This window comes from Tursiops truncatus, chromosome 19, assembly GCF_011762595.2.
Source record: "Tursiops truncatus isolate mTurTru1 chromosome 19, mTurTru1.mat.Y, whole genome shotgun sequence".
NCBI classification, from domain to species: Eukaryota; Metazoa; Chordata; class Mammalia; order Artiodactyla; family Delphinidae; genus Tursiops; species Tursiops truncatus.
In genome coordinates this window covers 43,121,728-43,131,148 of record NC_047052.1, presented here as the reverse complement: position 1 = coordinate 43,131,148, position 9,421 = coordinate 43,121,728, and the positions used below count along the sequence as shown (strand labels likewise).

General features: G+C 52.9%; 1 protein-coding gene across 2 annotated transcripts; it reads left to right on the top strand.

Moving 5' to 3' along the window:
* NFKBID (NFKB inhibitor delta) lies at positions 1-8,536 on the top strand. Of its 2 annotated transcripts, none has more exons than XM_073796585.1 (12): positions 1-141; positions 704-804; positions 1,001-1,061; positions 1,455-1,672; positions 1,930-2,120; positions 2,203-2,308; positions 2,427-2,573; positions 2,691-2,742; positions 2,855-2,982; positions 4,952-5,068; positions 5,357-5,521; positions 6,221-8,536. In XM_073796585.1, exons 4-12 carry the CDS (start codon positions 1,520-1,522, stop codon positions 6,272-6,274), a joined length of 1,113 nt encoding a protein of 370 aa, XP_073652686.1. In that variant the 5' UTR covers positions 1-141; positions 704-804; positions 1,001-1,061; positions 1,455-1,519; the 3' UTR covers positions 6,275-8,536. The 2 variants fall into 2 exon arrangements, with proteins under 2 accessions (XP_073652686.1, XP_033700858.1); XM_033844967.2 differs by having other exon boundaries at positions 2,834-2,982.
* Positions 8,537-9,421: the final 885 nt, after the last annotated feature.

Sequence of the window (9,421 nt, the reverse complement as noted above, 5' to 3'; positions counted from 1 at the left end):
GGGCTGAGGGCCCGGCCTTCTTGCGTCGTGCGAACAAGGAGTCTGGAAACTGGGATTACCAGGTCCTAGAGGGGAGTAGGCTGAGGGCCCGGACTCCTGGGTCCTGAGGAAGGGTATGCGAGTCTCCCAGACTCCCGTGAGGTGGGGCTTGGACTTCTGGTTCTGAAGAGGGGGGCGAGGTCTGAACCTTTGGATTCCTAATGAGCTAGGGGGCTAGTGACTTCGTGGCTCCTCAGGGAGAGGGGCTGGGGACTCGGATGCCTGGTATCCCGAGGAAAAAGTATCAGGGCAGCTTCTAGGGCAGAGAGATATTGGGAACCTGGATGTGCGTCTCTGGGGAGTGATGCCCGGCGACGCCCCGAATCCCTCAGAACTGGGAGATCTGGGGGTGGGGTGGGGTGGGATTTTTCACGGAAGTGTTAGGCAGAGGGAGGGGGGCTGCAGAGGGCGCCCTCCACCTCCTTCCTCAGTTTCCACGACGCTGGTGGAAAGTTGGGTCAGAGGGGAAAGTGCGGAGCAAAAGGAAGGAAACCGCGGAGGCGGCGCCGCACCCGAAATCTTAGATTGGCTTTGGAGTTCTCAGGCGGCATCAGTGTGCCAGTTTTTCCGCGCGGGAGGGCGAAGAGGGCGCTCAGATCCACTCCCCGGCGCACTTGGGTGACGTAAGGACCCCTGATAACTTCCCTCCCTCCTCACCCAGCAGTGAGCCGGAATGAACGCAGCCACTGCCCATCACAGACGGTGAAGAAGCTCCTAGAAGAACAAAGGCGCCGCCAGCAGCAGCCTGACGCTGGTGGGCTACAGGTGAGGCCCATGAAGCGCTGTAAACTACACCTCCCGTGAGGCCTTGTCCTGTTGGGCAAGGACTTGCTGCCTTGCTGGGCCCTTGGGGCTGATGAGAGATGTAGTCCTGACTTAGATGCCCTGTAGGTGGGGAATGGATGCTGAGGAATCTGCCAGGTAAATTCACCCTTGTTTCTCTTTGCTTATGCCTCTACAGGGACAGTTCCTGGCTCCCCTGGCCCAGCCCCTGACCCCAACTGTGAATGAGGGTGAAGCTGGTAAGTCTGGAAACTCACCTGGTTCCCTCAGCTCCTAGCCCCAGCTTCCCTCAGGGACTCAAACATCCCAACTCTTAGAACTTTCAGGAACTTAGGAGTTAGACCCTCATTCTTGCTGAGACCCGCAGAGGAGAGCCAGATTCTCTGGAGCCCAGTAGTCTATGCACATAGTCCTTCAGGGGCCCAGGCTCCCAGCCTGGAATCTAGGCCCTCAACCCCTCAGTGTCCCAGGCATTTAGGTCCCATAAGTCCAAGCTTCCAGCCCCTTGGTGCCCCAGAAGTACTAGCTTGCAGTACCTTGGGGACTCCAGGCCCTCACACAGGTCCTGTCTGGGCTGTGACTTCCCTAACTCTGGTAACCAGGCCTGCCTCTGCTCCTCCTCTCACATGCAGGCCATACTCACTTCCCAGCACACCAGGAGACTGTGGGTTCTGGACTTGGCAGCCTGGCGCCCCCCATGGGCTTTCCAGACTGGGACCCCAACACGCATGCTGCCTACACGGACAGGCCCTACTCTTACCCTGCTTCTGCTGCTGAAGGTTTCCTGACTCCTGACTTCTACTCACACTCGGACCCAGGGCGGCCGTGTTCATTTCCCCTGGGGATGGAGGTGAGACACAGAATGGGAGGTGGGTGCTGAAGGGCTCCTAAGATTCCCAGTTGCCCTTATGCAGCATTCTGAGATGTCTGGGGTTGGATTAGGATCCCATTCCTCAGATGGGCAAAACTGAGGCCCAAAGGTCCAAGGTCACTTGGCGCAGATGGGACGCCCAGCCACTCTGCCTGGCACTCTGTATGTGTATGTGTGTGTGGTAGAAAGAGGGAATTCTCAGCTGACTGGCTCTCCCCATCACCTGTACCCTTCAGGGCCCCCTGGATACTCGGCCCTATGCAGAACCTCCCCTGCCACAGGCAGGATCCTGGAGAGGTTCTGGACTCCCTTCAGGACCCCCACAGTTGCCTCCTGTGGTCAACGGACCATCCCTGGACGCTGCCCGTGCTCACATGCTGGCTTTGGGGCCACAAAAGCTGCTGGCCCAGGATGAGGAGGGAGACACGTGAGTATAGGGGAATGGAGTCTGCAGGCTCTCCTGCTCAGCTGGGGTGCTGTGCTCATTGCTTCCTTCCACCTATCCTCAGGCTCCTGCACCTGTTTGCGGCTCGAGGGTTGCGCTGGGCCGCATATGCCGCAGCTGAGATGCTCCAAGCGTACAGACATCTGGACATTCGTGAGCATAAGGGCAAGGTGAGGGCTGAGGGCCTGGACTCCTGGATCTGAGGGCAGAGGGTCTGGAGGCCTGGATTCCTGGTTTTCAGAGGGGAGGGGGCTGGGGGCCCAGACTGACCTTTCCTGACTCCTGCAGACCCCTCTTCTGGTGGCTGCTGCTGCCAACCAGCCCCTGATTGTGGAGGATCTACTGAACCTGGGAGCGGAACCCAACGCCACTGACCATCAAGGGCGCTCTGTCTTACACGTGGCCGCTACATATGGGCTCCCAAGAGTTCTCTCGGTATGTTCACCTGGCAGGTGGGATGAGTGGGATGGACTGATTGCCTAGATCCTGGCTTTCAGGGCTAGGAGGCCTGGGGAGACCCTAATCCAGCTCTCTACCTCCTCCTCCTCCCAGGCTGTGATTAACTCAGGGGTTCGAGTTGACATCGAAGCCAGAGACTTCGAGGGTAAGTTGGGTGGTGGGCAGGGTGGGTGGGGCTGGTGGCTGGGTGGGGTCGGTGCTCCAGATGTAGAGTCTTCACTGTCTCTACTCTGCAGGCCTCACCCCTCTCCACACAGCCATCCTGGCCCTCAACGTTGCTATGCATCCCCCCGACCTATATCCCCCAGTACTGAGCACCCAGGCCCAGGACAGGCTGGCTTGCGTCAAGATGTTGCTGCACATGGGTGCTGATCATACCAGCCAGGTGAGCTGGGCAGTGGGCAGCTGGCCTCCAGGAGGGCACGCGGGATGGGGGCGCCTGGATATCCAGGGGCTCGAAACAAATTCTGACTTGCCTCTTCCCAGCTGTGTGACCTTGAACATGTGACTTCACTTCTCTGTGCGCCAGTTGTCAACTGGGAATAATATTACTGATCTTAACTTGTATTTACCAAGCACTTACTATTCATCAAACACTGTTTCATGGATTAGCTAATTGAATCCTCACAAACGCACTTTGATGTGTATACTATTATTACTTTCTCTCTTTCACTGATAAGGAAACTGAGGCTCAAGGACTTTGCCTTGTGAGTGTCAGAGAGGGGATTTGAGCCTAGGTGGCCTGACCCCAGAATCCAGCTGTGAATACGTATAGTCTCCTCCTTCCTGACAGTGGCTCCTTCAAAGGCTGGCTGAGAGAATTAAACATCTACTCATTGTTTTGGATTTTTACATTTTAGTTCAAGAACTTTGAACATAGATAAAGTACAGAAAATAGTATAATGAACTCCATGTAGCCAACATAAATAACCAGCAACTCATAGCCAGTCCTTTCCCATCCACTTCTCCTGTATTATTTTTAAGCAAATCCTAGCTTATAGTTTTACCCATAAATATTTGTCTTTAGAAGACAAGAACTCTTGTTAACCTCAGTACCTTTATTCCACCTTTAAAAAAATTAAGTCTCATAATATCAAATATCCTGTGTTCAAATTTTTATTTGGCTCTAAAGTGACATACATTTATTTTTTTCATTTGAAAAAAAAAACGAAAACAAAACTAGGATTCAAATAAAGCCCACACATTGCCGTGATACGTCCTTTTAAGCTCTTAATTTAGAGCTTCCCCTCCTTTAGAGTTTTCTCTTCATAATTTTTTTGATAGAGCCAGCTAGGTTGTTTTGCCCTATATAAACCCAGAATTCTTTTTAAAATTGCAGAATAGTTGATTTACAGTGTTGTGTTAGTTTCTGGTGCACAGCAGAGTGATTCAGTTGTACACATATACACATACTCTTGTTCATATTCTTTTCCGTTATGGATTATTACAGGATATTGAATCTAGTTCCCTGTGCTCTACAGTAAGACCTTGTTGTTTATCTGTTTTACATGTAGTAGTTTGTATCTGCTAATCCCAAACTCCTAATTTATCCTCCCCCATCCCCTTTCCCCTTTGGTAACCATAAGTTTATTTTCTATGTCTAAACACACAATTTTTAATGTTTATTATCATTACAAATTCTTTAAAGGCACATAGTAAAGTTTCATTGTGGAAAATGTCTTTACTTGCTTCAAAATATGAAGAGAGGGGCTTCCCTGGTGGCGCAGTGGTTGAGGGTCCGCCTGCCGATGCAGGGGACACGGGTTCGTGCCCCGGTCCGGGAGGATCCCATGTGCCGCGGAGCGGCTGGGCCTGTGAGCCATGGCCGCTGAGCCTGCGTGTCCGGAGCCTGTGCCCCGCAACGGGAGAGGCCACAACAGTGAGAGGCCCATGTACGGCAAAAAAAAAAAAAAAAAAAGAGAGAACAGTTCAGTATGGAAGTAGGTACAGGCTTAGATAGGCCACTGATTAATGCTGCTCAGTTCCCATCTTTATAGATAAAATACAGTCCATGAGGGATGTGGGCGCATTTTACTGTGTTTAATAGAATGTGGGCTGGCCAGGGCAGCTGCTAGTCCAGAGAGCTCCTTTGGAGGAATAGAAAAGAAATCTTTTTCTCAAAGATACTTGGGCTGGAAAATTGTCTTAATAAATGTACCGTTTGGTGATGTGTGTGATCTGAACGGCACCCCCTTAAATCTGGTATTCCTGTAGAGTGCACAGCACGTACAACTGTATAAGGCACTCCTGGGTGCTTGAAAAAGAGAGACGGGGTGTCTAAAGGCTCTTGGGTTCCATGGGTGGAGGCTTGGGTGTGAGGACTGGCCTGACCTCTGTCGTTCCCCTCCTCACAGGAGATCAAGAGCAACAAGACAGTTCTGCACTTGGCTGTGCAGGCTGCCAACCCGACCCTGGTTCAGCTGCTGCTGGCGCTGCCACGGGGAGACCTGCGGGCCTTTGTCAACATGAAGGTAGGGGCCTAGGCTGGAATGTGCAGATTGGGTGAGACGTGGCAGAAAGCGGGCAGTGGGATGTTGGGAGTCCCACGGGCTGTGTCTGGGGAGGGGCTGCTGTGTGGGACGTGGACGGGGCACGTGTAGGGCCTAGAGGGGTGTGTGGAATGTGGCCCTGGAGGGGGCTTCTGAGGGATGTGAGGAGGGACATGTGGGACCCGGGTGTGACGGAATATGAAGTGCGCCGTCGAGGGCCCAGGCCAGCTGAGCCTGCGTCTTCAGCAGGGCCCCCCTCACCGTCCCCAGGCCCATGGGAACACAGCCCTCCACATGGCGGCCGCCCTGCCCCCTGGGCCGGCCCAGGAGGCCATTGTGCGGCGCCTGCTGGCAGCTGGAGCGGATCCAACGTTGCGCAACCTGGAGAACGAGCAGCCCGTCCACCTGCTACGGCCGGGGCCGGGCCCTGAGGGGGTGAGCACTGAGCCCGCCCTGACTGCAGGGTGCACCCCCGACCCCAACATTCCTGACTGTAGAGGGTGACTTGTAATCTCAGAAGGTGACCTTGACCCTTATCCAACCCTGACTTCAAAATGTGACCTTGAGGGACTTCCCTGGCGGTCCAGCGGTTAAGACTCCACGCTTCCACTGCGGTGGGCATGGGTTCCATCCCCGGTTGGGGAATTTAAGATCTCACATGCCATGTGGCACGGCCAAAAAAAAAAAATGACACTGGACCTCAGTGTTTGCTCCCTTGCCTGATAATGGTGACTCCTCCTGACCTCTACTTTCAACCCTGTATCCTGACCTCAAGGTGTGACCTCTGATCCCCAAGCATGACCTCCAGCCCCTGACTTTTAGTCCTGACCTCAGAGTGGGACTTCCGACCCCCAAATGTGACTCTGGCCCCTTGCTTCTCCCCTTTGACTCCCAGTCCTCAATGCTAATCCCAAGGTGGGAACGCCCAGCCAGCAACACCTTTGCTCAGGAGCCTTGATTCATTGTGTGAACAAGCCTTCACCCCCAGCCCCGCATCTTGACTCAGAACCTCTGACCTTCAAACCCAACTGACCCTACTCACTTCTCTCTGACCCCCAACTTCACACCCCAACGGGCTGTGCCTGTTCTCCTTGCAACCTCTCAAGCTTCTCCCCCGTCTTGTCTTGTCCACAGCTCCGGCAGCTACTGAAGAGGAGCCGTGTGGCACCCCCAGGCCTGTCCTCTTAGGACTCAAACCCAGAACCTGGACTGATTTTCCAGTCCCCACCGTCCTGTGGGACAGCCAGCGTATGCTAATGTTGCAAATCCGTCATAATGTATGTGCATAATGTCCTGCCATCGGGGTCTTACATTAAAACCCCAAAATGGCTGTTGGTGGGTAAACAGTCCCCAATATTTGGGGTGGTGTGATACCCTTCCTCCACCCACAAGGAGCCCCCTTGATGATTTCTGTGAAATCGAGGCCCCTTGATTGTTTCTGTGAAACACACTGGACCCCCAACCCTTTCCCCACCAGGATCTTTTGGGGTCCAGATGTAACTCCCCTATATGGTACTTGGGGTACGCCAAAAGAGCTTCCAGTACCATCCTAGTAGAGCTCCTAAGATGACCCCTGACCTCCCCAGGACCCACCCCCTTCAGGTCCTTAACCCTGAGACATAGGAAGGACTCTCGATCATAGTCCCCTAGGTCCTACTGCTTTAAGTCAGAACACAACCAGGCCGCTGACCCAGACCTCAGTATTTCTAGTGAATCCCTCCCCTATCTGAAACTCTTGATTAAACTCAGTTTGGACTAGAACCGTTACTGTCTAATCTCTAATCATTGTGCAGGGAAGCGGCTGAGGAGCCGTGTTGGGTGGATGTGTCTGGGTGGAGGGTTGTAGCAGACACGGCGGGTGCCGAGTCCATATTCTGTCCCCCTCACCCTGTCCACACCTGGTGGTCTAACTGCCAGGGCCGGCACGTGACTCTGCCTGTGGGCATTCTCAGACGACTGGTGCCCGCTTTGCCCTGGGTATGAGTGTGGCAAGACTTCCATGCCAGAAGGATCGTGCCTCTTCCCACTCCAGCAGCTCTCAACCAGTGACTGACTGAAGGGAGACGGTATGTAAATCCTCCAGGTCCCCTGCCTCCGTGGGGATAACTGGGAAGTGTGTGTTCCGCACGGGCTCTCCAAGCTCCCAGTGGAAGGAAGCTCCGGCTCTCCACCATGGTTCTGGCTTGAGAACGTACCCTCTCTTGGCAGCTTCCCCTTCTCTGGGCCCCTTCCTGCTCCCCTATCAATGTTCTCCACTCCTTGCAGGTAATCCTGTCCTCAAATCCTTGCCTAAGCCTCTGCTTCCGAGAAACCCAAACGAAAGACGGAAGACCTCCACAATGCCCCCTTGTACCTCTGTCCCACAGCCTCTGCTCTGTCCGTCCCAGTCTCGTCGCTCCAGAAAGCCCTCTGACGCACGGTAGCCCCCACTGCTTGGAGCCTCTCACGGACAACAAACCAAGCACACTTCAGGGCATATGCCAGTGTCTCTACCCCAAAACTTAAGGCTTAAAACAACCACCACTTTTGTTTTTTGCTAAATTTATTTTGTTTATCTTTGGCTGCATAGGGTCTTCGTTGCTGAGCGCAGTCCTTCTCTAGTTGTGGCGAGTGGGGGCTACTCTTCATTGTGGTGCACGGGCTTCTTTGCGGTGGCTTCTCTTTGTTGCGGAGCACAGGCTCTAGGCATGCAAGCTTTCGTAGTTGTGGCACCCGGGCTTCAGTAGTTGTGGCTCGTGGGCTCTAGAGCGCAGGCTCAGTAGTTGTGGCGCATGGGCTTAGTTGCTCCGCGGCCTGTGGGATCTTCCTGGACCAGGGCTCAAACCCGTGTCCCCTGCATTGGCAGGCGGATTCTTAACCACTGCACCACCAGGGAAGTCCAGCACCGCTTATTTTGTTCATGATTCTGCGATCTGGGCTGGGCTGAGCTGGGCAGTTCTGCTATCTTGCTTTGGTCTCACACGTGGCTGCCGTCAGCTGGAGGCCCGATTGGCCTAGACAACAGCACTTACGTGTCTGATAGCTCAGCTGAGATGGCTGGAACTTCTGAGAGTGAGCCGAGCATCCCTCTCCCTGTGGTCCCTCCAGGAGGGTAGGAGGATCTCCTCACGCAGGAGCTCCAAGAGGGAATATTCCAAGAGAAAAAGCCCCTGCTTGCATCATGCCTGCTGATACCCCATTGGTCAAAGTCAGCCATGTGGCCAAGCCCAGAATCAGTGGGGAGGAAGGTACTGCACTAGAACAAGAATATTGGGAGGTGGAGTTACTGGTGGTGCCAGCACAAGTCTCCCACGTCAGCTGCCTCGGACCAGCATGAGTGTGCTCTTCTGTGTGTACTCACATAGGGGCAGCTGACCCACGGAAAATTCATAATAGTATGTTGTATTTCATTAATTCTAGGAAGAACTTAATTGGAATTCATCTTACATCAGGTGGCATAGTTTAATGTCTGCGTAGTTTTCCTTGTGGTACATAAAATAATGGTATTTCTTATTATTATTTTTTTTTGCGGTACGCGGGCCTCTCACTGTTGTGGCCTCTCCTGTTGCGGAGCACAGGCTCCGGACGCGCAGGCTCACCGGCCATGGCTCACGAGCCCAGCCGCTCTGTGGCATGTGGGATCTTCCTGGACCGGGGCATGAACCCATGTTCCCTGCATCGGCAGGTGGACTCTCAACCACTGTGCCACCAGGGAAGCCCGGTATTTCTTATTTTTGATGGCATCTTAGATTCTGTTGACATATAAGATGTGTTTCCTGACATGTATCAGCGCGCACGCACACACACACACACACACACACACACACACACACACACACACCACTAACGTGATAACAAGTCTCTAGGAAATTTTGCTTTACTAAAAGAAGAATTAAATCGTATTCAGTGGGAAAAGAAGAGTGGTTTAGGGGCACAAGAGCATCAAATGAGCAATAGTAAAGTTATTTTTCCTGCTGGAATTTCAATAAAAACAGTGTTTTTGAACTAATTACTCTAAGTATTGCCATTAAAATGCAAATATTATTAGGGAATCATGCACTGAGCGTATTGAGCAAAATGGCCTTTCATTTCCTATCCCACCTGCTTGGAGCTCCTTACCTATTGTTAGCCTGTTAACCACCCTTGGCTGTGAAAATACAAAGGCAGTTTTTCCCCTGCTTGTGGTGCTAGTTATAGATTTCTACTAGAATGGTCTGAGTATACCTGATGGTAAAGCCGGTATCAGAATGATGTTGCAAACTGGGTTCTTAAGAAAGCTGTGGCATTGTATCCAACTTGCATCGTGTAGGCATTTTCCTCCCAATACCTACCACATCTATATTTAATATACATGAC

Coding starts and splice junctions, on each gene's coding strand:
- NFKBID (XM_033844967.2), top strand. CDS start 1,520: ATGGGCTTTCCAGACTGGGACCCCAACACGCATGCTGCCTACACGGAC. Junction 2,309..2,426: donor TTCGTGAGCATAAGGGCAAG/GTGAGGGCTGAG, acceptor TGACTCCTGCAG/ACCCCTCTTCTGGTGGCTGC. Junction 2,983..4,951: donor GTGCTGATCATACCAGCCAG/GTGAGCTGGGCA, acceptor CCCTCCTCACAG/GAGATCAAGAGCAACAAGAC.